The sequence below is a fragment of the Talpa occidentalis genome, unplaced genomic scaffold (assembly GCF_014898055.3).
Source record: "Talpa occidentalis isolate TD23 unplaced genomic scaffold, MPIMG_talOcc4v2.1 talOcc4.6, whole genome shotgun sequence".
Lineage (NCBI taxonomy): Eukaryota > Metazoa > Chordata > Mammalia > Eulipotyphla > Talpidae > Talpa > Talpa occidentalis.
In genome coordinates this window covers 13,563,230-13,589,454 of record NW_023604972.1, presented here as the reverse complement: position 1 = coordinate 13,589,454, position 26,225 = coordinate 13,563,230, and the positions used below count along the sequence as shown (strand labels likewise).

General features: G+C 46.7%; 1 protein-coding gene and 1 long non-coding RNA gene across 2 annotated transcripts; both read right to left on the bottom strand.

The window, feature by feature from the left end:
- Positions 1-14,655: 14,655 nt before the first annotated feature.
- Positions 14,656-25,914, bottom strand: SMIM20 (small integral membrane protein 20). The gene is made up of 2 exons (XM_054688058.1): positions 25,763-25,914; positions 14,656-16,722 (listed from the first exon to the last, which is right to left on the bottom strand). Exons 1-2 carry the CDS (start codon positions 25,869-25,871, stop codon positions 16,685-16,687), a joined length of 147 nt encoding a protein of 48 aa, XP_054544033.1. The 5' UTR covers positions 25,872-25,914; the 3' UTR covers positions 14,656-16,684.
- On the bottom strand, positions 17,493-25,656 carry LOC129144717 (uncharacterized). Its single transcript, XR_008549187.1, has 3 exons — positions 25,490-25,656; positions 20,648-20,693; positions 17,493-17,528 (listed from the first exon to the last, which is right to left on the bottom strand). It is a non-coding gene; the product is annotated as an uncharacterized LOC129144717 (long non-coding RNA).
- Positions 25,915-26,225: the final 311 nt, after the last annotated feature.

Genomic DNA, 26,225 nt, shown 5'->3' with positions numbered 1-26,225 from the left:
CCAGGAGAATCACCAGGGGGCTTTATGAACTCCCCGAGATTCTGATTGAAGTGGATGGGGAGGGGGTAGCCTCGGGATCAGTATTACTTTAATTGCTTCTATATTTCAGCATGTGCAGCTGATAGAGGACCATGATTCTGAGGGCTGTGTGGGGGTAATGACAGTGCTCAGTGTCCAATTTAGGAGACCAGGGGTCCTGCCAGCTCAGCCGCAGATCCTTCGGGAAAGGATCTCGCCCAAGTCCCCACGCTCAGGTGAAAATTCCTTTCCTGGACTCCATTGCTCAGTCTCACCTCCTTCCCCCACCACCGCCCACCCCCACTCAGCCATCTCCTGCTGCCCCTGTGAGGCCCGAGGTGCAGGCCAGGGCTGGCTGAGTTGTCAGGTCCTCCATTTTCTGGTTCCATGTCTGAGTTCAGACTCTCTGTACGTTGGTCTCCAGGTCCAACAGCCCCAACACTGGCCTCTGGGCCCCTGTAGGCTCTGGGTTCTGATTCAACGCAGGCCCAGCTGTGCCCCCACCTCGCGCTGGGTCCAGGCTGGGTGCTCATTCTCCGGACCTGCCTCGGGGGCTGCTCCCACTGGGCCCAGCTCGGCATCTGGCCTTCTGTTTCCTTGGTGAATCCTGTGATGTTCTAAGCATTAATTTAAAACACCAGCAAGAGGCAAAGCCTTACATTTAAATTTCAGACAGGGACCCTCCCTACCTTTGATGTTCCCCACACAAACAGATCTTCAAAGGGTGTAATACTTACCTCAGCACTTCGACTCTTAAAAGAAAAAGTGCTCTACTGCTGAAATGCATCATTTTTAATTAGAGGCTCTGCCAGGCTAGGGATGGTCTCTCCCCCCTCCCCTCTCATTGCTCCAGACCCCGGCTCACCTACACGTTGGCACCCGCAGTCTAGTCCCCACAGTGGCCCCCAACCTTCCCTCCCATGAGACCCACTCACTCAGAAGACACAGCCAGGACCTCAGGGAAACAATTCAATTTCCAGCTGCCCCCAGGATGGAGGTGGGTGGGTCATTGTTTTCTTTTAAATGGTTTCTAACATTTCTGAGTCTCCAGGGGGACTCTGCTCCCCTGCCTAGGGCATCACCAAGCCAGTCACCTCCTTCTGCATCAGTCAGGAAAAGATAAGCCAGGCTGCTGTAACAGGTGCACCCCCAGATCTTAGAGGCTGAACCCAATGAAGGGGCTACTCTCAGGCTACTCTCAGGATGCGGGCTGGGCACTCCCTCCCCATCTGGAGGCTGCACTGCCTCAACACCATGGCCTCCAAAGGCCTCACGTCACCCTGTGAGAGGAATGGAGGCGGGGAGGGGGCATTGGCTCTGCACTGCCTAGTGGCACATTTGGTCTCTGCTCTCAGTCCACAGACCTGGAGCCATTCACATCCCAACCTGACTGCAGGAAGCAGGGGCCTCAGCCGTCAGGATGTCGCCCACATTCTGCATTGGTTTTAATGCGTGCTGTTAATGCTGCACTCAGCACTCTGGATCCATGCCCTGTTTCTAGGACCTGGAATCTGCTGGGTTCCTCTGCACTCTGACTTCCAGTTGGATTCAGGCAGTGGGCACAGCACTGGGAAGTCACCAGCAGGCAAGCAGGAGGCTGGAGGAGGAGGAGAAGGAGCTATTACTCCACTTTTTTCCTGGGGTTGGCGGCTTCCTCCGCCTGTAGCTACAGTGCTATCCCCTGCCTCATCGCCTTCCAGATTCAACAACTAGACTTCCTCCCTTTGCCTCTGCTGTCATCTGGCCTTGCTGGCCCCCGGTGTTTCCTCATGCACTCTTGGTGCTTGTATAGTCACTAACTTTTTTTCAACTTTCCTTTGCATGAACCATCTTTCTACTTGGAAAGGACCGTCTGAGCAGGACTATCCCCCAGCCCCACCCACCAACAAAGACCAGTCTTATGGCACGGGGACCAGGGGCCATCTAGGAAACATGAAGCCAAGTGCTTGTAGTGCTTTATTAAGATAGTGCTAGGAAACAAACACGCCCTTAGTTGCCATGGTTACGGTCTATGCCCTCCCCCCTCAGCACTGCCCTCTCTCACAGCAGTGCTGCTGGCCTCCTTTCTGGTGCCAGAGGACCCCAGGCAAGTTTCTGCTCTCATGTCTTTGCATTTTCTGTGCCTGCTTCCTGGTGGGATTTCTTCAGACATCCATGTGCTACACTTCCTTCATCATTCACTCATTCATTCTTAGGAGGGGGTGGTTTTTTCTAAAGATTTATTTATGCATACAAGAACTGGGGTACAGGCCAGAGGTGTGGGGGGATCAGAGGATTCACCAGAGATAGATTGGGAAACAGAACAGGCAGAGCAACTGAAATACACTCCTGAGGGGAGCAGCAGGCGAGACAAGAGAGGTCTGCTGTGCCGTGTGGGTAGCTTCCTCGTCAGGGATCGAACTCGTGCTACAGTGGCTGTGGATAGCTTCATAGATTGCATCTTAACCCCTTGCACCACCAGGGAGGCCCAGGAGGGGATGGTTTTAAAGAAGACTCCTCACATGTCAGGTACTCTGGCTCTCTGGAAATTTCTAATTCTACCCAATAGCATAAAAAGGCATACCTAAAAGCTCAACAACTTTCACTAGAGGAAGGCAAACCTACTGCAAAATCGGAGAGTTTAGAGTTAGATGGAATCAGCTTTTTCTCCTTTGCTCTTCTAGATCTTCTGTTCCCTGATTTCATGTCAAAACCAAGTGTCCAGAATTGGAAACTTTGCCACGTATCTGTCAGAGAAGTTTTAGCCCTCCAAAATTTGTAGGGAAGCCAATAATGAACGCCTCAGTGCATTTGGAAAGCACAAAACCCTTAAGAAACCGATAGGCTGGTAAGGATTATAGCAAGCAGGCAGATTGAAGAGAATGGATCAAGTCAAGAAGAAGAAACCGGCATTAGGGAAATGCAAATCAAAACCACCTCCAACCCGGGAGGATGGCTAGCATTCAAAACACAAACCAGCAAATAACAACCGATGATGAGGTTGTGGGGAAATCAGTGCCCTTGTACACTGCTGGTGGGAATGTAAACTGGTGTCGTTGCTGTGGAGAGAAGTATGGAGGCTCCTCAAAAAAATTAAAAATAGAATTACCATATGATCCAGCAATTCCACTTATGGAAATCTACCAAAAAGAAAAAAAAAAAAAGGGATATTTGCACCTATCCCCATAGCAGCATTATTCACAAGAGTGAAAAGCAATCCACGAGTCCCTCAGCAGATTAATGGACTCACAAAATGTGGTGTGTGCAAATCATGGAACATTATTCAGCTTTAAAAAGGAAGGAGAGCCTCCCCTGTGGCACAGGGGTTAAAGACAGCACTGTCAAGCTATCGCCAGCCACTGCAGCACAAGTTCTATTCCCTGGCCAGCCAGGAAAGTGACCCACGTGGCGCAGCAGACCTGTCCTGCCTCGCCCGCTGCTCCCCTCAACAGTATATTTCAGTAGATCTGCCTGTTCTGCTCCCCACTCTGTCTCTGGTGAGTCCTCTTAACCCCCGAAACTCTGGCCTACACCCCATCTCTTGTATGCATAAATAAATAAATCTTAAAAAAATAAATAAAAAGGAAGGAAAAATTGAATAAACTTTGAAGACATTGTGTAAGTGAAATAACCAGTCACAAAACAACCCATTTATGCATAGTTGATAGAGGAAGTACTTAGTATGGTCAAATTCATGGAGGCAGAGAGGAGACTGGTGGTTACCAGGGGCTGGGGTTGGAGGGTGAGAGTGGAGGGAACAGGGAGCTATTGTTTAATGGGTGCAGACTTTTGGTTTCTCAAAACGTTGCTTGCACAACAATGTAAACTACTGACATCTGCACTATTGAGTGTAGAGTTGAGCTGAGATGGTAGAATTTATGTTGTGTATATTTTACTACAGCTAAAATATTTTTTTAGTTAAAAAAGAGGAAGAAATGAGAGAAACAGAGAGAAAGAGAAACAGAGAGACACAGAGAGAGAATCCGGGACCTTTGTTCAGTTCTGCTCAGTGACTACAGCATGAAGGGTGACTCCTAGGCACCTCTTTCCAGCACATTCTGTAGGAGGTGGTTCCTGAAGAACAGAGGCATAGATGAGGCACACATCTCCCCAACCTGAAGTTCTTCCATGCTTGAGACCTGTTCTAGACTAGAAATGCCCTGGAGGAATATTTATTCCTAGAAGAATAAATGTGTGGCTCCTTTTTCAGGCGGTTATTCTTTTTAACTGCAATTTTTGAGTAGGTAATTCTGCATATTGTTCAAAATTCCAAAAGTACAAATAAATTTCCAGCCACCAGCTTTTCTCCTAGGAGGCAACCACTGATTTCTCATTCTTCCAGGGGAAGGTAGATTTATTCCCCACCATGCCAGTCATTTTTTTTCTTAACCAAATAGTAGCATTCTAAGCCCATTATGCTATCTCTGACTTTATCGCTAAAATAAATCCTGGAGATCATGACATACCCATATACACACATATACCTCCTCCTCCTTTCCCTCCAGCCTCTCCTCTTCCCCTCAGAGAGAAATATATATATTAACTCACACGAAAGAGACCACAGAGGACTCGTGGTCTGAATTCCTCATTCAGAACAACCAGCTTTTAAAAGTCACCACCACTCCACTTTTCTCATTGTCATTAAAAATCTCAAACAGAATTTGGGAGACCAGACCAAAGGACCCTCAACCCCCCTCACCCAGATTTAATAATCAGCAAGATTTTGTGACATTTACTTTATCTACTTAAAAGTTCTCTATTTCTCTCGGTTACTCTGTCTCTCTGTCTCTCTCTCTCTCTGCTCCTGGTTGATGTGCTCCCAAAGCAAATCAAGGACATCAGTCATTTCACCCCCAATATTCTTCAGCAGGCAGATCTAAAACAAGTAGCCACAAAGTAATGATTGCATCTAACAAAATTCACAAGAATTCTGATACTGTCTTACGTCCGGTCCAGAAGTCAATTTTGCGAGTTGTCTCAAAATGTCCCTTTTGCAGTTGGTCTGCTTAAAAGGTTCCTACGTTACATTCGTTTTCATGTCTCTTCATTTTCTTCATCTTAGTTCATAGGCCTAATTAGAGACATTGGGTCAGTTGCCTGTAAAATGACCCTCCTTCTGGATTTGTCTCTGTCAACTTGTGGTAACAGTTAAGCCACTTTACTTGCCACCCTAATCCTCTGTAATTCCTCTAAAAGGAAGTTAACTCTAGGGATAAAGTTGGCCTTTGGGGCGGGAACACCCCCTGTGGCACCTTGATTTCACACTTGGAGACACAAAGTTTCCTCCCCTCAGTGACACCACCAATGGCCATTGTTCAGGTAGTGACAGACTGATCCTCTGGGTCAAGTTCCCCATCTATCCATCAACGAATGACTTCACCCACTGACAATTCTAGTCGGAAGCAGTTACTTCCCTAGAAGTTACAAAATGACAGTTTTCTAAATCTCTTTTTTTCCCACATTTATCAGATAGAATTTTTCTGCCTTTTTTAAATAGCTAGAAAACGCACTTGCTACACAAGGCTTGCTCTGAATGACTGAAGACTATTTCCAAAACCAAATTCACTCCTGAAAGACCTCATTTTCTACCATTGAGGAAATTACAAAGAGCCAAGCCTTCAATTCAGCAAGCGAGTCTGGGAGAAGAATTCTCAAAATTATTTTCCCAGGGTGGGTGGCATCATGGGTGTGGGTACATGACTGTCCAAAGGGCCTGATCATTTGGGCATTTAACTTCTGAAAGCCACGCCTAAAGCAGAAATCAATGGCATTACCTCACCACTGTACCTTCACACACACACACACACACACACACACACACACACACACACACACACACACACACACACACGGAGGCCAGCTCAGGGAGTAAGTCCTAATGCAGTGACAGCATTCTTTCAAAAGCCTGTGCTCCTTGTGTGTTTCCCTGGAGCACCCCCACCTTGAGAGAGGCCAGGAGGCCAGATCAGGGTGTTCCACTAGGTGTTCTGGGTAGATACAGATCAGGAACAGGAACAAGACACCCCCTGAAGCAGTCTGCTCTCTTTAAAAAGGAATTTAAGAGCAAGACTTTGGGGAAATCCATATTTTAACAACTCTCTAGCTCAGACCCATTCCTGGGCTTGTCAGCACAAGGGAGAAGAGGAATTGCCCAGGGTCCCCTCTGGCTGAAAGGAAGCAAGTCTCAGAACACCCCCTGCCGTGTTAGCCCTCACTTCTGTGTACTTGACAATTCCTTGCTCATCTCCGAGCTGCCTGCTTGGGGTTAGCCTGACTGAAGGGGCAGTGTTATTTTATTTTCACTTAGGTTAAAAAAAATCAATGTCAGAAACAAATCAATTCCAAATCCAATAAAATCAGAGATGGTGAGGGTTGGTAAGGGCTGTTGGGGTATGTAGGCATTTAGACTCAGTCTCTGGATCTAAAAGAACCTTAGAGAACTTACGATCTATTCTTTACTTACAGATATGGAGACAGAGGCTAGGAGGGAGGAGATGACTCAAAAAAGATCCCTTGGCAAAGTTAAGACCTCGAGCTCCCGACTAGATGGTGACCTCTTTGTTCTACATTTTACAGGAGAAAGATCTGGAGAGGGTCATGCACTCATCCAAGGTCAAAGGCGTAGGCCCTAAGAGCCTACTATGTGCCAGACATGTAATTACACTTCACTTCCGGCCCCTGTGAACGTGTCCTCAGCACAATTCTTCACATACGATGCAGCTGTTCCCCACAGAGAGGCTCATTTGATGTAAATATTCAGCATTTTGTCACTGCAGCTAATTCATCTCCTCCTAATGGGTAAAATTCACTCACTGTGCTTTTTAAGGAAAATTTGACTCTATCAAAATGTTCTCCGGATGAAATAACAATCTCAGATTCTCCAAAGTAAGCCTTTCCCGTCCTGAGTGAAGTGAGGGGCAGGGCACAAGAACTCATAAAAGGCCTAAGTTCTAGCCCTGGGCCCTTCACCCGCCCCCACCCCAGCTGATCTTGACCTTCCCCAGCCTCAGGTGCCCCCTGTGTAACAAGGGGATGAGGTTAGTTTAGAGGTTTCCAACGGTGCCCACATTCAAACCTCTGCTTAGAAAGATTTCTTTAAATGCCAAAGCCCTTGATGAATGAACGAGTTGCCTCCCTCTTTGTAAAGCTCAGTTGTATGTTCATAAGTGTAACAGCTTTTGTAGCAGCATAAAAAAAGGTGTGACGCCTGCAGCCCCCAACAGTGGATGCTAATGTTCAGCCCTCATGGTTCTCTCTTGGGTAAATGGGTGATTTCCCTCGGTGTAGGGTAAGGTAAAAAATGTCAGGCTTTTCTGCCCTCCCGCCATCAGGATAGATGATGGATCCTTGTCCTGAATGCATGCCTGATGGCGGGCACCTGGAGTAGGGCGTGGGCCTAGGTAGATGGGATTCACCTGGGCTGAGACTGGGCTTTTAAGGGAGGCGTCACGGGGACGCCAGCAGCAGCAGTAGAAGTTGAAAGAGAAGAAGCCCGAAGCAGAAGCAGAGAACACCAGAGAGCCCAGATAGAGTGAAGATTTGCTGGGGGCTGGGAGGACTGCCAGCCTCCCAGCCCCCCAGCCCCCCAGCACCCCTGCCTGCCACGTACCCGCTGAACCCCAATAAAAACCTGCAAAACCACTGAGGACTCTGATTCCTCCTTTACCCGGTCTGCTGGATCAGAAAACCTGCCCTGTACTCTGTCCTGCCCTTACACTCGGGTTATCAAAATACTGAGAGTAGTTCTTAGATCTCCATTATTTCAAGAAGACTAGGCAGGATCTAGGGCTAAAAGTTTTCTAAAGTCCTCTGGTTCTAAAATTCTAAAGGTGATGAATCCTGTGGTCTTTCTCTGGGGTAACTCTTTAAGGTTCTATCAATTGGTCAATCCCTAAACTTGTTAATAAGAGTAAGACTTGTAACTGCAGCACTTCAAGCTGGAGGGCTGGCTTGGTCTGAGCTCCTTTAGGTTACAGGCAGACCCTGAAACAAGGATTTAGGGACATGTCATTTGTTTGGGGAGCGATGTGAGAAGGGGGATGTGGGATAGGAAAGAAAGAAAGCCAGTTAAGGGGTGTTAGTGAGTGGAATGCTTTTGTGCACAACTGGGGCTCAGTCACATGGAGGGGTGAGGAAGCTGGGAGAGGTTCCCCACAAGGACTGATGGTGGACAGAGGGATGGGGGGGATTAAGGCACTAATGGTATTTTGAGGGACAGGAGTGATCAGTTGGGCTAAAATGGAGCATCATGGAGGTGAGCAACGTGGGCAGATAGGCAGGGAGACTCTGCAGAGGGAAGTCAGCCTCAAGCTCAAAGATTCTATCCCCAGCCAGGGAGCTACCTCCATGGCACAGCAGACCTCTCCTGTCTCGCCCACCACTCCCCTCAGCAGTTTATTTCAGTCAGTCCACCTGTTCTGTTCCCCACTCTGTCTCTGATGAATCCCCTCACCCCCCAGCCCCACCTCTGGCCTGCACCCCAGCTCTTGTATGCATAAATAAATAAATCTTTTTTTAAAAAAAAGACAAAGATTTTGTTCTAGAGAAATGTTCACAAGAAATGATAGAACAACATCTAGCAACCACTATGTTAGCTTACTAGGGCTGCTGTAGTGAAATGCCACTGACTGAGGGGGCTTCACCCACAGAAATTCATTTTCACACAGTTCTGGAGCCAATAAGTCCAAGGTCAATGTCACTAGCAGGTTAATGTCTTCTGAGGTCATCTCCTTGCTGGTTGTCTTCCTGTGTCACCACAGCATCTTCCCTCCGTGGCTTTCTGTGTCCCGATCTCATCTCATCAGGATGCCAGGTACATTAAATGAGAGCCCTTGCAAATGACCCCATTTTATCTTAATCACCACTCTAAAGATCTGATCCCCCAAAAGTCACATTCTGAGGAGCTGGGGTCGGGACTTCAATATATGGATTCTGAGGGGACACAGTTCAGCCCAATACTTTCTATGTTTGCACATTCGTGTTAGCATCTAGACCCTGGAGAAGCAAGTGTCTCTTGTGCCGTCCATCCCACTACTGGGACAGGAGCACCGAGGAGGCAGGGCCTCGGACCGTGTTCTCGGTTCTCCGCCACCACTCACTGCAATTACTCTCTTCGTCACTGAAACCACTGTGCGTCACCAGAGCTGGGGCAAAGTTTTGGAGAGCCGCAGACCACAGGAGTCACACGTTTATGATGGAAGAAACAGGAGTTTTTGGGGATCCTCAGTCCATGGCTCACTTACTCCCTAAAGCTGCAGACCCAACTTCCAGGAGGCAGGGACCAGCACAAATCAAGGCCCGCTCTCTTGATTACAAAAAAACAAATAACAGTTTTGCGATTCGTGATTTTATGTCTGCAACGTGAGCTCACATCAAGGGGGAGCACAAATAAAAATTTAAAAAGTCATTGGAAAGGCAGAGCTTGTGTCTTCCACAAGATAAATCACCAGGCCTGCCATTGTCTTAGCAGTTTCAAAACCAGACATCAGTGATTTTTTTTTTTTTTTTCTAGCTGCAATTGTCTTCATTTGAGCTTCTCAGAGGGCAGATGCCCCCTCTGGGCTCTGATTCAACCCGGCAAGGGCTGCAAGCTGCGTGCCCCTGACACGTGTTTAGCCAATATCCCAGGGCCGCATTTACGAGGCTTAAGTGGCTCCGGTATATTCCCGGGCGCAAATAGTTAGCAGGAAAGTACAGAAGCTGGCAACCCATATTGGCCCAAATTGATTCCACATCTGCCTAAGTCAACCACTCCTGCAGATACAAGCCTGCATGCTTATATTCTGTCTTCCTTGCAAGTCGGTATATGCAATTAGAGGTTGAAAATAAAGGGGTTATTTAGAGAAGAAAAGAAAAGAAAAAACAACTTAAAGGTTGCCCTGAGATTCAAATACTGTTGTGGGTTACTGGTCCCTCTTTGAAGAAAATGACTTTGCTAAGTCATAAAACATTTCAGCCCTGCTCACTTGCTCACAATACACAAAATCCTCCAGTGTGAAAATCTTGTTATAGTAAAAATCTCAACCAGCAAAACATCAGGGAAACCTCATCTATCTAGAACAAAGCTGTAAACAGAAAGCAAATACCAAAAAAGCCCTTGCAATTTATCCATACCAGACCCCCTCAGTCCACAGTAGAGGCTTTTACTTTCATTTGATGCCAGATTCCAGAGTCTTGGCTAACTGCTGTCCAATCTCACTGCAAACTGGAAGCAGCAAATTTAAGATGAAGCCAGAGCTGCTCCTTAGAGCTGCAAAGCAGGGCAGAGGGAGATAAGAACAATGGAAGAGCCAGAAACCCCACAACAGGGCAGGTAAACACCCCCTCAAGACCTCTCCCCCTCCATGCAGCAGACCCTGAAGCACAATAACACCCCAAGTCAGAAAGAGACATTGTGTTGTATTTCACATCCTTAACTTGAGGTGGAAATCACATGGGATACAATTTGGACGGATACCAGAGATGGTGCTCCCCGTTGTAAATCTAAGACCCCAAATAAATGCCATTATTTTCAGGCTCTTGTTTTTCTTGGTGCAGATCAGAAAATGGCTAAAATCGAAGAGAAAATGGAAAGGTTGCAAGTAGCAGAAACCCAATCTAAACAAGAAGGAAATTTATTATTAACGTGAGGATTAATCCAGAGCTAGTCTTGCTCCACACACGTTAGCCCCAAAGGCAGGCACAGCACCACCAGGACCTGGCTTCTGTCTCCTTTGCGTCTCTGTGGTGTTACTCTCCAGCCAGCTCCATCTTCATGGTGGCAAGGTGGCTGCCAGCAGCTCCAACCTTGGTGAAAAGCCACTTTCGTCTCGTCTGAGTGCACAACACACTCTAGCCAGCCCTGCTGTGCTTGGTGGGGTCACGTGCCATCCCGGATCCAACCCCTGCAGCCCAGAGGGCGCCCATCTTGGATACAAGCCTCCTTCTAGAGCTTGGCGTGACCCAAAGTAGGGAGGCAGAATGGGGGAAACTGGGGCCCTTGAGGGAGGTGTTCCCAAGACGGGGAGTATGGCAGTAGGCGAGGAGCGCAGCGATTGCCACAGGAGAGGGAAAACACGTGACGGCCCAGGTTGTCCTGCCTGCCCCTTTCTTGACACTCTGGGTACAATTACTTTTTACACTCAACGATGATCGTGACATGGCTTTTAAAAAAACGACAGTGACAATATGAAATAATTGTGTGACTCAGAGTTCACAATGACATGACTGAATTCTCTTTTTGTACCATTTGGTTTTCTGTCACTTGTAACCCAAAACTGGACATGCGGAGCGCCTTGGCGGTGGGTGTGGTGTGTGCATACAACGAGAGGGTGTGACCCTCTACCTCTAACTCACACCCACTGTTGTAACCCAATGTTAGCTCAATAAAAACAACTAAAATGTATTAACAAATACAAAAGAAAAAGAAAAGGTCTTGACAAAGCATCCTATATTTTCCAATTTATTTGAATCGTGTGCAGTCAGAACTCCAGGAAAGAGACAGCTCCCCACTGCTCCCCAACTCAATTGAGGAGTGGTGGCTTCTTGTTTCTCCTGTGTGTTCCGATGGTCAGGGTTTTGGATAGACCACTTAGCACGGTGGGAGCCAAGGAATGCAGGGCACCCTGCTGCTTCCCATCACCTGAGGCGCCCTGGCAGGTGACCTGGCTGCCACCTTCTGGCTATCCCTGCTTCAGGTAAGAGGCGCAGAGCTGGCGCCCCCTGCAGGTGTCTTCAGGAGAAGGCACAGGTGCCTTGGTGTGGCAGAGACCTTCCCACACACCAGGGTTGCCAGTAGTTGCAATTTCGTTACCAACAGGCAGCAGGAAACTGCAGAAGGAAGCCTGGGAGCTTGAAGTCCCCCCACCACAGAGCCCCTTGCAGAGCTGAGAAACCTCAGTGCTTTCTTCTGCCCAAGGCTCAGAATCCAGGAGCTGTGGGCAGGGGACTCAGTGGCCAGACACCCAGAATCTCTGAGCCCTGGGCTGGTGTGGACCTGAGAACACATTCATCCTTCAGGTTTCTAACTACAGTCTATCGCGGATCTGTAAAGCACAATAGACATCCTTATCAAAATGCCAAAAATACCAAATGGGGGCCCAAGTTTTTAGAAATCAGACTCCGTATCAAGAACAATTCAGTCAAACTGCTATTAACACTTGTAAATGCTGACTCTGCTTCTGTGCTTACCTGGCAGGGGCAGGTCAGCCTCACCTGCCTCCCTGTGTTTAGCGCCGCTCTGGGAAGAGTTGGGGGCTGCTTTAAAGCTTTCAGCTCACTTCCATGTATAGTACTTCGCATCTTCTAAATTAAGTGAAACCTATCAGCCAAATTTTATGGGGTGTCCACTCCATGGTCCTAAACTACCACTCTTTGCATCCTTTTCCCTACTCATTCAGCTGACTGCTGCTCCATGGAAACCCTGTGGGGGGGGGGGCCTGCTCAAGCCCCAGGGCCAGAGCACAGGCAAGCGCTGGTTCAGGGGACTCCTTCCCTCCCCCGAGCTCCCTGTCCAAGTCAAACCATCCTTCAGATCCGCTTAGCTTTGCTGACTCTGCACCTCAGTCTTTCACTGCTTGTCAGACTATTTCTCATGGTCTGTTCAAATGTCAGCACCTCCATCAATGGGAACAGCTTTCATTAGTCTGACCCCTGCATGGTTCAGATACTTGCTAGGTGCCTTGCACACAGCATTCCCGACTTCCCACCAATCCCTCAGGGTGTTTCACCATCGCTCCGGATACCTGGGCTCCTGCCACCAAATAACATGGTTCTCTGGATACTTTCCTTATTCCACAATCTGATACAACTTCTTTTCTTCTCAATCCAATCTTTGCACCTTTGTAAGGGCTTTATTGAAGCATGACACACGTTTAGGAAAGTACACCCCTTTTTACTGCTCAGATATTCAGACCCAATAGACACATCACCTGCACCCAGGTCAAAAACCAGAAGCTCTGAGTGCCCTGAAGCTGTCTGAGCCCCTTCCCTGTCACCACCACCCCCCTTTCCGAGTGCCATTGGGCTGAATTCTAACTGTATAGCCTAGTTTTCCTGTTTTTTATTTTTATCTAAATCGAATCTAGAAAGTATACACCCTAAAAAAATTGAAAGTGTGTGCTCTTGCAACTGACCTGGATCATTCAGCACTGGATGAGATTCACTGCTTTGTTGCTCATCTCCCTGCTGTAAGGGATTCCATTGTATGAAAAGGATCACGGATCATTTATTGTTGGACTGTTGATGGGTAACTGGGTAGCTTCCAGTGCTGCTCTGAACATTCCAATACTGCTCTGCACACACCAGTACATGTCTTTTAGTGAACTCACTGATGTATTCTGCTGCGTCAAGTTGAAATGCATATGTATATCAGCAGCAGATATTCTGAATTTTACTTCTTAAATTTTTTAAAATTTATTTATTTATGCATACAAGAACTGGGGTACAGGCCAGAGGTAGGAGGGGCGGACGGTGAGAGAATTCACCTGAGACAGAGTGGGGAACAGAACAGGTGGATTGACTGAAACACACTTCTGAAGGGAGCAGCAGGCGAGTCAGGAGAGGTCTGCTGCACCATGTGGGTCACCTCCCTGGCCGGGATCGAACTCATGCTACAGTGGCTGTAGATAGCTTCATAGTGCTGCATCTTAGCCCCTTGGGCCACCAAAGAGGCCCAATATTCTGAACTTTAAAGACACTTTTAATATTCCATATTAATCTTATTTGTGAATGTATCTCATTTTCCTTATAGGATTATCAGTGGTTTTATGAGTGGTTTTGCAATTGAGTAAATACTACCAAGTATTTACTAATGTGATAAGCCCTGCTTCATTTCAAAAATGAAGAATCTAACATATAAGAGAAAACAGAACTGAGAAAGCAGCAGGGAGAATAAGGGTAGGCAGGGAGGGAAGTACGCAGAGAGTGTAATGGCCCAAATACATGCCACACGCTCTTGGGTACTTTTGAAAAAGCTCAAACACAAATATGGTGGCGTTTCCTATTGGCCTAGACAAAGAGGGAAGCTAAGTTATATAATTCAGTGCCCACAGGAGAAATGCCCACTTCCCAGCAGTGTGGCTATTTCTGGTTCTGAGATTTTAAAAAATGTCAACGTAAGTCTTCCTAAGAGGGTATTGTTTGACATTAAAAATGAAGGACCCCGGGCCTCCCTGGTGGCGCAGCGGTTGAGCGCTGGGTTGTGAAGCTGTCCGCAGCTCTGCAGCGCCGGTTTGATCCCCAGCCACCAGGCGAGGGTCCCACATGGAGCGCAGACCTCTCCTGCCGCCCGCTGATCCCCTCAGCAGTTTATCATCAGTCTGCCTGTTCTGTTCCCCGCTCTAGCTCTGGTGAATTCTCTCACCCTCTTGCTCTTCTGACTGTACCCAGTGCTTGGATAAATAAATCAATCTTGAAAAAAACAGAGTAACTTAATAAAAAAAATGGACCCCCAAACTTCGTAACTATAGTAAGAAATTTTATCAGTCTCTTCCCTCTCCCCTCTGTGCGCTTCCTCAAAATGAGAAGCCAAAGTGTAGTTCACTATAAATAATTCTTTGAGGGAACTAATACCAGAAGGATCTAAACCCAAGAGAAAAAAGCTAGGCTCAAACTGCGGCCCAGGGACCTGTTGGTGTCTCTGAAACCTTTTCAGGAGGTCAAAACTATTTGACACCACTACTGAAGCTTTTTTGTCTTTTTTACGCTCATCTTATTATGGTGTGTACAGTGGAATTTTCCCGAGGCCACAGGATCTGTGAAATAGGAACAGGTTGAAAGCACAAGCTTGATATGATTATCTAGCTTTTATTAAACCAGGCATTAATTTGCAGAAGAAACACTCTGGAGTTCTTAAACATTTTTGAAGAGTGAAAAATGGTCCTGACACCAAAAAAATTAGAGTACTAGTCTAGAGGAAGGTTTCCCCACAGGAAGCTGCTGGTGACTAGTTCTAGAAGAGAGTCAGGGAAAAATGTTCTGTGAGCCAATACATTTGGGAGATGTTATGCTTCTCTTGGAAATCACAAATCAGAAGCAATAGACCAATTAACTTTCACTGTTTCCTAAATGCATTTCACTGAGACCCCCTATGCAGCTCCTTCACGATCACCCAGGGGCACTCGGGCACAAGTGGGCCAGCCCTCCCTCCTCATTCTCAGCAGCTCACAACCGGGCTTTTGTCATGATTGGGCAGACTCTGCTGTTACTCCTCTGGCAGCAAGAAAAGTGATTCTTTTATAAACATGAACACAGTTGAACAAGACAGACAGTGCTCTTATCTCAACCAAGAGGTGGACCACGGGCAGGGTCAAAGCCAGTTCACTCAGGAAGAAAAACCAAGTCCATTCCACCCAACAGACAGGCAATCGAGGTCCCAGAGTTCTCCATTACAACAGACATGGTCATTTTCTTTGCCTGGACATCTTCCAAGGCAGATGGTCCCCATGATTGCCTCAGTCCTAAAGAAATCTCAATTATGCCCCCATAGAACGTTAGACTTTAAGTTACACAGCTTCCTGTTGTCCCCTCCAAGGAAAACTGTGGTCAAATGTACCCCAAATGAGTCAACTTTCTTTTATTGGGTAGTTAATGCTAAGTCAACTAAATGTTAGGGGATGCCAACCAAACGTGATGACTTTGGTTTTGCAACTATCAATCTTGTTTCTTTTGGACAGTAATTACATAATTGGGCCAGTTGTATGTTAAACAAATTCCCCGGTTCACAATAATAAAATGTCATCAGGAAGTTCATCTACAGAGAGCCCACAGTAATGTCAAGGCACTTGGGAGAGCTAAAAATGAAGATGTCTCTTGGAAAGTATATATTCTGGAGGAATAAAGTATTCTCACATGCATCTCTGCACAGGTGGTGAGCTTCCCACTAGGGAATCAGCATCCAGTAAACACTGGTCTCGACCAGTTTGCTATTTACCTTTACGTTTTTTATTTGCATACAAACTGACAACCATCACACGCACATCGACTAGACAAATATAATCCAGTCAGACAGACTTCTTGGTACAATTTATGAGCTCATGAAAAAGGATTTACAAAAGAAACCTTACACCCCATTGTAAAGGAAAAAGAAATCATTTTAATCTATACATTATGACTTGTTAATCCAGCATGATCTCTACTCCGAATGCTTACCACCCCCCTCCTTAGCTTGATTTGCTTCATATCTATTTCCAACGTGCAGCAATCTTCAACAAGATAGTCAAGCTGAATTGTTTATTCTTAAAAAGTATGAGATACTTTGTCCTCAAAGAGTTTTATCAAGTTTAACAATTTCAAAGAGCCCTATGAGGCTGCTCAGCATGGTGGTTTTTCACTGAAATTTCCTATTTGAAAGATGGCAAAACAGACTTGGATCTTCCCAAGTCTGCAGGCTGCCTGTATTCATATCACAGCTCCGCTGGGTAAGTAGTAAAGGCTGAATAACAAGTAGGTCTCCTCCAAACACAGCTGGGTGAGAGAGCAGCATTTTTAGAAAGTAAACGGAATCATGAAAACCTTCCTAATCGTGTGATTTGTTCCAGGGCTCTGTGGAGACTTAGGAAGGGAAATATGAATCCTTGTGGGCAGTACTCTTATTTACAGAGTTTTCTTCTCCAGCCGTCATTCCATAGCGAGGTGACTTATTGTACTTGCTGCAGAATCCAAAGCATGAGGATGTCTACTTTCATAATCAGAGCTGGTGATTGCCTTCTCACTTCCTGCCAAACGGATCAGACCACACTTTTAATCCTATGGAAAGAAACATGAATAAAAACAGGATTTGTTTTTTTTAAACTTGCAACCATTTCCCTCAACCCAAACAAACAAAATGACATCAGACCTGAGTTTTGCAATTTACATGTGGTTTGCGATAGTGCAGGCAGGCTGCCGGGACCCTGGAAGGGAACAGCTGGGAAGCCCAGGCAGCCATAAACTTTTAAATGGCTCAGAAATTAACCCACCACAGGAAGATATGTATCTGGCCTAGTTACATAAATAAAAAAGAATGTGGCCACAGATTACAGGAGTTTGGGTTAATAAACTGGAAACCTCTCATTCTCAGCCAACTTGGATCATCTTAAAGTAACTAACCATTCAGCCATAAAGGGAACTTTTGAGCTTTTCTACAAAGTAGAATCCCGCATCAATTAAAATAGCTCAGAAGTAAACAATAGTTTCCCATGAGGGTAGTGTTTAAATAGGTGCCTGGTAAATAAGTCTGCAAACAGCTCTTCAGGCTTCATATTTTAACTGTTACATTTTTATACCCACTTATCAAATACAAAAGAGGAAAGTGCAAATTTGCAAGCAATATTCCAAGTGAAATACTAAAATGAAGTCGTGGGGTGGCACCTATAAAATGGCAACTGTTGTGAAATAAACAGCAAAACTGTAATGTGTCCTCCAAGCTAAAAAGCATTTTCTGTTTCCCACTGCAGTGCAAACACACACAAGCACAACATGATGCTTGAGTGAGATTCTGGTGTCTCTAAGTTTACCTGGTGGCTGCACATTTTCTTGAACGATACCTGCTCGATTTATGGCTTGTTCTCTCTCTGAGAAACACAACAAAAAAAAAAAAATGCTCTTTAGTCAGAAGAGTGGCACGGGCAGCAATGGTGGAAATCTTTGTACTTACATGGGACAGTGACATGGGACAATTAGAAAATGACTTCTACGAGTGCTCTTAAATTGGAAGATGCCATTACTCCGAGCTTTTGGGTTAGGGAAGTTAAATCCTATAAAGCAAAACGACTGGGGATTTTCAGTAAAAGCAAGCAAGCCATACTTCAAAAGAAAAGCTCCCAACATCTTTTCTTGGTGATCTCAGCATTTTGGAAAGGCAACAAAACAACAGAAAAAGAACAATTTGGAGAGAACTAGTGGGCGTGATATTATGAGGAGAAGGCTGCTGCACTGAAGGAACAAGTACAATTAACAGGAAAACGATGTAGTTTATATGTCTAAAATGTACTCCGTTGAAGGACTAGCCCCAGAGCTAAATATGCTATGTTTTTGATAGGAAATAGAGCAGAAAATTAATCTTTGGGTGGGTGGCTTTGGTTTGGATAATTGAAGCTTCCTTAATTGATTGCAGGTGCTGTGCCAATTAGCAAGCACATTTCAGCTCCGGCAGCTTAGCCCAGCTCGTTGGAGATGTCACCAGGCCAGGGCCAAGAGAAACTGGGTATTTTATGTGTGAGCTTATAGCACAGGGACATCTTTCTAAGTGGTGTAGAATAAACCCAGGGTCTGTGAAAACAAAGCCTTATTATTTTAAGTATCTTGACAAACAAATGGCAGCTTTTCAGGAGAAAGACTGGAGCCAAAGGATGTTTACTACTAAATTATAGTAATTAAATGTTGTAATCAGACCTTTATTTTAATCAGGCTGACAGTGTTTCTTTAAATCCACATTTAGCTCTTATTTAATATTAGGCGGTTTTCTCTATTCTGGCCACTGGATTCTCATAAAAGTTACGCAAGCATAAAGTTACAAGAAACGGTTTTGTCAAATCGAATATTCATTGAACTGGCTTCTGCAGGGATGTGACAGAAAGTCAATCCTAAGTGAACCACCTGATAGTTTTATCAATGCTGAGTTTTGCTTGGGCAAATAAAACATGGGCAATAGGGATTATATGAATCCTGATATCCAATTTGAAGAGCGACAGCGAGAAGACAGAGCATAATGAAGCCCATTAAATACAAGGTCTGATGGCTTCACCGGGCCTCTCTGACAAGCTGCAGGTGAACAGCAACCAAGACACTCTGGCCCAAGCGATGCCAAAAGAGACTTCTTCCATTTAGAGAGGATGATAATGGGCCTTGAAGGTGTTGGGCTTTCTCAAACAACTCAACAAACACTGATCTCATTTCCTAAGACGTTAACATTCCTGGAGGATCGAGCCCCACCACACTGTCAACATGTCTCAAAATACGAAGTGTATCTCAAACGTGCCATCATCGATCGTGCCGGGTACAAAAATAGAATTTCGGAGACCTGAAAGGCCCATCTGCCGATATTATGGTCGAGGGAAGAGATAAGTTTTAAAAAATAATTGACTGCCAGACCTAACACAGTAGACCTACAGACTTCAGGCAATCAGACATCTTGGTGTACCGAACACATTCTCCATGAGGCAGGTACTGCAAAACCAAAGAGGCTGGCAGCCTGCCAAGCATCAAAGGCAGTTGACTTTTAGTGGCAAGGACAGAATGCCTAATTGTATTCTAACCTCTTAGGATGCAATGGAGAACCAAGTGAAGAGAAAGGAATCCCTTGTCTTCACACTTTCTTGCTAATTGCTAATGAGGTTGGAGAGAGACTGCGGATTTATTTTAAATAGACCATAATCTCTTTATAATCCTTGTCCTTATGCAACCACCTTTTTTTGGCTTGGACAGGCAATTTAAATCGATTTGCAGAACCAGTTCCTACCAAGTGATAACTGGGTATTAGCATCCTATCTACATCCCCTGATTCTTTAATCCATTAATGTTTTATAAATACTCTGAGGCCAAATCTGTCTTATATAAATTCATGATATGACACAAAGACACTTTATTTGTGAATGCAGAATATGCTAAAAGGGAAACAAACCGGTCCCCCGGGATTTAGCAAGCACATCTTGATGAGGCTGACAGTAGGTTTCTATTTTGCTCTCATTAGAGAAATAGCAAATGTCTATAAACCTTGGGAAAAGGGCAATGCAGAAGTCAGGGGTTTAACTATGTGAACAAATCAGGATAAGCTAATTACTGACTTTAAAGTTGTGAGCACGTTTCCATCAGGAGTGAAATGATTAAAACATAAACAGGAGGCCCCTGGCCTGCAGCCTTCAGTGCCGGTGAGCAAAAGCCCCACTCCAGCGTGTCAGCAAGCCCGACTCTGCCCCCTGGTGCTAAGGCAGGGGTTTGATCTCTAGTTTAATTGAGGATTGATGGGCATCTCCAGCCAAAGGGTTGAGGAACGTTACTAACACTGGTATTACAGCAGACTAGCTCTGGCTCATTTCTGCATGGCAGTAAAAGAATGCACCTAGCAGTTTTGAGGTCTTTGAAAATGAAAACATATCCTATTCGCAGCCCACATTGTAAAATGTATCTACTGTGACGTGTTACTCTATTTAACATTCACAACAACTCAAAGGAATACAGTATACCCAACCCCAGACAGTGGTCGCCAAACCCACTAGTTGGGGGTGCCTTTTTATTTTTTTTTTTTTTTTTTTTGCGGGGTAGGGGCTGGGAGAGACCCTGTGGAGGAGAGAGAGGGACCAGCAGAAGGAAACCTGAAAGCAGGCGTGAACAGGACCTGAGAGCCCAACCTGTGAGACCCCAACTCAGGACGCACTCCCTCCTATTTAAGGACAGTTCAAATAAAAGGTCCTCACAATCTGAAGCAATTGGACAAATGGCAACATCTGAATACACACTGTGTACAACACAATAGCATTACATCAATATTACATTTCCTGGATTGGATGGTTATGACTATGTAAGAGAACATGCTTATTCTGAAAGGAAACACACGCTAACTGTTTAGGAATGAGTGCTGTCTTCAGCTTATTGTCAGCAAAATACCAGTCACAGTCACAACAGGCGTATCTAATTATGTATGTAAATGTGTGACTACCGGTATGTATTATGTATGATATATAATACATATTACCTTCAAGGAGGATGTAAATGCGGCAAAATGGTAAGAACGGGTAAATCTAGGCGAAGGAGAGACAGTAATTTATTCTGTTCTTAGCTGTTTTCTGTTTCCATTTTTTTTTTTAATAACAAAAACACATAACTGCAACACAGGCGTAAGAAGTCCAGCGGCACAGCCACTGCTCCATGGCGATGACCGCAGAGCACCTTTTTTTAAATGGCAAATATCAAATTTAAGGACTTCAGGGCTTCCACTTGGCTGCCATTACAGAGATTCATATATCGTCTGCGTGGCGTGGACCGGCAGCGGAGGGGGACCCGGTGGCCGCCTGAAGCAGACTCCCCGCCACACTGCAAACACATTGCTTTTGCCCTGGACTGGGCTGAGCCAGACAGCTTTGTAGAAAATGAAATTTCCCAATGGTTAGAAAAGAAGATTTTAGCCTGTGCATTTCCTTGACTCTGCGCTCATGTCCAAAGCGCCTGGTGTGTAACAGGAAGAACGGCCTTCCAAGGCAGGGGTCATGTCCACATGGGGGATTCTTGTATTGGGTTCTGACTTCCAGTTAGGAACAATAACCCACCAGCTTTATGGTCTTTTTTTTGCTAAATCCAATGGACACTTTCACTAATCCTTCTTACGGCCTCCGAGCAACCCAACCCTGCTGCCCACACCCCTTCCTAACTAAGCCCTGCCTTCCTGGGGCTGGGTACTCCAGGCGCATCTGGTTTAAGTCTTCTGCTCCAGCCACGCCTGCTCGGTCTGACCTCTTGGCCCTGACCACTTGCTCTTCAGACCTCTTCAGACCCCCACCCAACAGTTTCACCAGCGCTGTCCCGGACAGCTTGTCTTCCGATCTCTGAACACTGCCAAGGAGCCCTTAGCTACTTCTGTGACGGATTCCCATGCAGGCTGTGGGGACACTGGCTCTCGGCTCCAGGCTGGCTCGTCCCCTAGCCTAGGGGAAATGCCAGGAGCACACCAGGATACCTCAAACTGAGCACATCTGAAATTAAACTTGCCTGTGCTGTCACCCCCTGAAACCAATTCCTTCTTGTGATTCTTAATGACTCAGCTGCTGTAGCCACAAAGCTGGGTACCATTTTTTTTCCTCTCCCTCGCTCATCCTTGTGACCAGTCACTATATATCCCTATAGCTTGTTTCTTAAAATCAACTGCTAAATTCAGCACTTCTTCCAGTTCCAAAGCCACAACTGTGGTCAGGCTGTCACCTGTAGTGGCAGGAATGGACCACAGTGCAGGTTTTCTGATCCCATGCAGACCGGGTAAAGGAGGAGTCAGAGCCCTCAGGGGTTTTGCAGGTCTTTTATTTGGGGTTCACCAGGCATATGCAGGTAGGGGTGCTGGGGGGCCGGGAGGCTGGCAGTCCTCCCAGCCCCCAGCAAGTCTTCACTCTATCTGGGCTCTCCGGTGATCTCTCTCTCTCGGCTTCTCTTTCGGTCTCTTCTGCTTCTGCTGGCGTCCCTGTGACGCCGCCCTTAAAAGCACAGTCTTAGGCCCGGTGAATCCCATCTACCTATGCCCACACCCTGTTCCAGGTGCCCGCCATCAGGCATGCATTCAGGACCGCAAGGATCCATCATCTATCCTGATGGCGGGAGGGCAGAAAAGCCTGACATTTTTCCTTACCCTACACACCTCTCCCTGAGATCACAGAAGAACAGCTTTCTTGTATGTGGCTGTTTGCCTCCAGCCTGGACCCTTCCAGCTCCTGCTTCACATATAGCCAGTCATGCCTGAAGAGTAAATCTAATCACCTTGCTCTCCTGATAAAAATACTTCAATAATCCTCCGCTAAGTTGGCCCTGACAATAACAGAGGGTTAAGGAATTATTTTTATCAAGCAAGTGAGAAGATCAAATTCAAAGAACAAACGGCTTGACAACAGACTTCAACAGCCACGGCAGAAGAGCGGGAGAGCAGCACTTTTTTTTTTTTTTTTTGACAAATCAGGATGAATGTTTCCAGTTACAAATACCCAACAAAGGGACATTAACAAATATACTTCAGCGTGAAGAAAATTGAAACCAGAAAGCAGTGAGATAAAGGGAGGATTGGTGGGTAAAGAAACCAGTCAGTGACTGTATAAAACACCCAGGGGAGTAAGCGATTTGGGGAGAACTAAATATAAGGAAGGCCTGATTTCTTTATTTTTTCTTTTTTTTTTTTTTTTGCACAGAAGAACTTCCAGTTCTTCTCTGGTGTAGACCAGAGAAGCAGGGGGTGAGAGAATTCACCAGAGACAGTGAGGATCAGAACAGGCAGATTTACCAAAATATACTACTAAGGGGGTGAGACAGGAGAGGTCTGCTGTGCCATGTGGGTTAGCAACCTGCCCAGGGATCAAACTCCCTGTTGGCGCCCCATTTTTAAACATTTTTATGGGATGCCTAATATAAGACTACACTAAGTGTTTTCATACCTGTTATCTTACTTAATTCACCCTCAACCCTGTAAATTCATAAATTCCAAAATTACAGATGAGGAAAAGGAGGGGCTCAGAAAAGTTAAGTCACTTTCCTTAGTCCTCATCTAATAAAGGATTTAGGCCCTTACTTGTCTACTCTCTCTTACTCATCCCCTCAGAGAGGCAGTAAGGAACCGTGATGTGGTGATTAAGGACACTAGGTCAAATCCCAGCTGTCACTCATCAGCTATGAATCCTCGCGCAAGTTCCTCGACTGTTCCACACCCCTGTTTATCCACATGAAACAGGGATGATGATCACAAAGCAGCTACCACAAAGGATTATTCTGAGAACGAAATGGAGTAGGATATTGTATGCATTACTAGGGGCAGTGCCAGGCAGAATAAACTTTCAATAAATACTAGCTGCTTAGTATTATTTGCTTTTTAAAGAATCAGTATGACTCATAGAGAAGAGTTGGCCAAATTAAATTGGAAAAGTGAACTGAGCTAGAAAAGTGGTAAGGCGCAGACTGCCTTCCAGTGGTAAGGCGCACACTGCAAATGTGGTAATCACATGAACTAAATGTTCACTGAAAATGCCTGATTTATCTGTCTCAAGTGACTCAGACAACCAGATTCTGGAGTATCCCCACACGACTGTTGTGGGGTTACATAGCACAAACCCACACTCTTAACCTTCCCATCTAGAACAGGGTTTCTCAACTTTGGATCATTTCACATCCTGGGTGTAGGGTAAAGAAAATGTCAGGCTTTTCTGCCCTTCCGCCATCAGGATAGATGATGGATCCTTGTCCTGAATGCATGCCTGATGGCGGGCACCTGGAATAGGGTGTGGGCACAGGTAGATGGGATTCAACTGAGCTAAGACTGTGCTTTTAAGGGCGGCATCATGGGGATGCCAGCAGCAGCAGCAGCAGCAGCCGCCGCCAAAGCCGAAAGAGAAGCCGAGAAAGCAGCAGCAGAAGCCGAAGAGAAGCCGAGATCACCAGAGAGCCCAGATAGAGTGAGGATTTGCAGGCCTCCCAGCCCCCCAACCCCCCTGCCTGCCACGTACCCGCTGAACCCCAATAAAAACCTGCAAAACCACTGAGGACTCTGACTCCTCCTTTACCCAGTCTGCTGGATCAGAAAACCTGCACTGTGTCCGTTCCTGACCTTTACACTGGGTTAGTTAATTTTTTGTCGTGGGGAACTGTTCTGTGCCTTGCAGGAAGTTTACAGCATTCTTGGCCTCTACCCACTAGATGCCAGTAACACACTCTCACCATCCTACCCCATCGCCAGTGGTGACAAGATACAGAACCAAAAGTTGCCTGGGGGACATCAACCCTAGCTGAGAGCCACTGCTCTAGACTTTGTAATTGAAACTTTTCTAGTTAAGTGCCAAAACAGACCCTATTTTCCCAAGCTCAACTCTAGAGGGCGTAATAAGATAGCCTGGGGCAAGGATCCTGTAAGGAAGGCTGATGGAAATAGATTATGCAGGGCTTCTCACAGCCCTGTTTCCCCTATACAGGGTGTAAGAAGATAGGCAGAATGCACAGAGGCCATTTCAATTTTGGCTGATGAAAAGCAGCTACAAGGAAATTTGAGTGTGTACTTAAAATGCTCTGCCTCCAGAAACCAAATGCTGTAGCATTTGTAATGGGCAAAGCATTTACACAGAGCTTTAGCCTTCAAATCGCCAAGCTTTCAGCCTGCATGGATATTCTCAAGGGGCAGGGTTGGCCCTCTTCCATCTTCAAGATGATTCAGGTTTCCTGGAGAACAAAATGAGCCTCTAATGCCTAATATTTTCTCTCTGACAGATGGTTTCAGATGTATCAAAGTGGTAATCCTCACTGAGGTATAGGTCTCCAGGAAGGAGAGTTTGGCTTTTAGAATGATAGGACTTGAATGATTAAGGAGGGAAATTACTCCCAGGTTATTTGCCATTGTCATGTGAGCAACCAGATTAAAATGAGGGAAGATAGCACAAGCTGAAAAAAGGTTTCAAAAGGAAAGGAAAAACTCAAAAAACCCAGGCTAACAGTTTAGGTTTGAAACATTTGCACTCAAAGACATCTCTGGGAGTGGAAATGACGTGCAGTAAATTATCTTCAGGCCCAGGACGATTAGGGCCCCGTCTCCCTCCCCTCCCCAAACATCACCCTTCCCCAGTGCAGAAGAAACGCTGGAGACGGGGCTGGGCTGGAACAGAAGCGCCGTCACTGACGACCCGTGGACCTGGGGCATGTTCCACCATCTCTGAGCCTCAGTCTCCCCATCTGCAGCAAAATGGGTCGCACCTACCTCAAAACAAGGCGTGTAAATTAAACAACTCAAGCACGCCTGACCTGACACATAGTCGGGGCTCGGCGAACGTTCACCACGAGCAAGAACTAATGTTTAGTGTCGACCTACTATGTGCGTGTTGCTTCCATGACCACCTTTGAGTCTAGCCGGTTTCACCTTAGATGTCCCAGAAACAGGTGCTGACTAGAGAGCACGCTGCGGGCCAAGAGGTGGCGTCACTCGCCCGCGACCACAGAGTAGCGCAGAGCGGGGCCCACGCCCGGGCCCGCGGCCGGCCCGGGATCGCGCCCCCGTCAGCGTCCCGCGCGGAGGCCACGAGGGGCGCGGGCGGGGCGAGGGAGTAACTAAGGCCAGACCGCCGCGGGGTCAGAGGTCACTCACGGTACTCCTCCCGCATCATTAGGGGCCGGAAGTAGATGGGGTAGAAGGCGGCGCCGATCAGGGAGACGAAGCCGCCGAAAATAAAGGCGGTGCGCAGGTTCCGGGACATGGCGCCGGGTCGGGGCAGCCTGACCCGCCGAGCACCCGGCGCGCCCAGACTCCCGCTCCCGCCGGCCGGGCCGTGACCCCGCTCGGAAGAGGAGGAGCGGCTTTCGCTTCCGGGGCCGGGGGGCGGGGCCTAGTTCTGGTGGTGGGCGGGGCCTAGCCGTGAGGGCGGGACCTGGCCCTGGTTGGTGGGCGGGGCCTAGACCTGGGTGGAGTCGGGAGGGGTGTGGCCTCGGAGCCGCGCCCCGCCCTCCCCGCGCGCAGGCCGGTCTCCGGCGGCAATTTGGGGTGGATTTTTTTGTTGCTCTATTTTCCGCGGCTGCTATTTCAGCCCAGCCCGCCTGCCCTGCTCTCGACC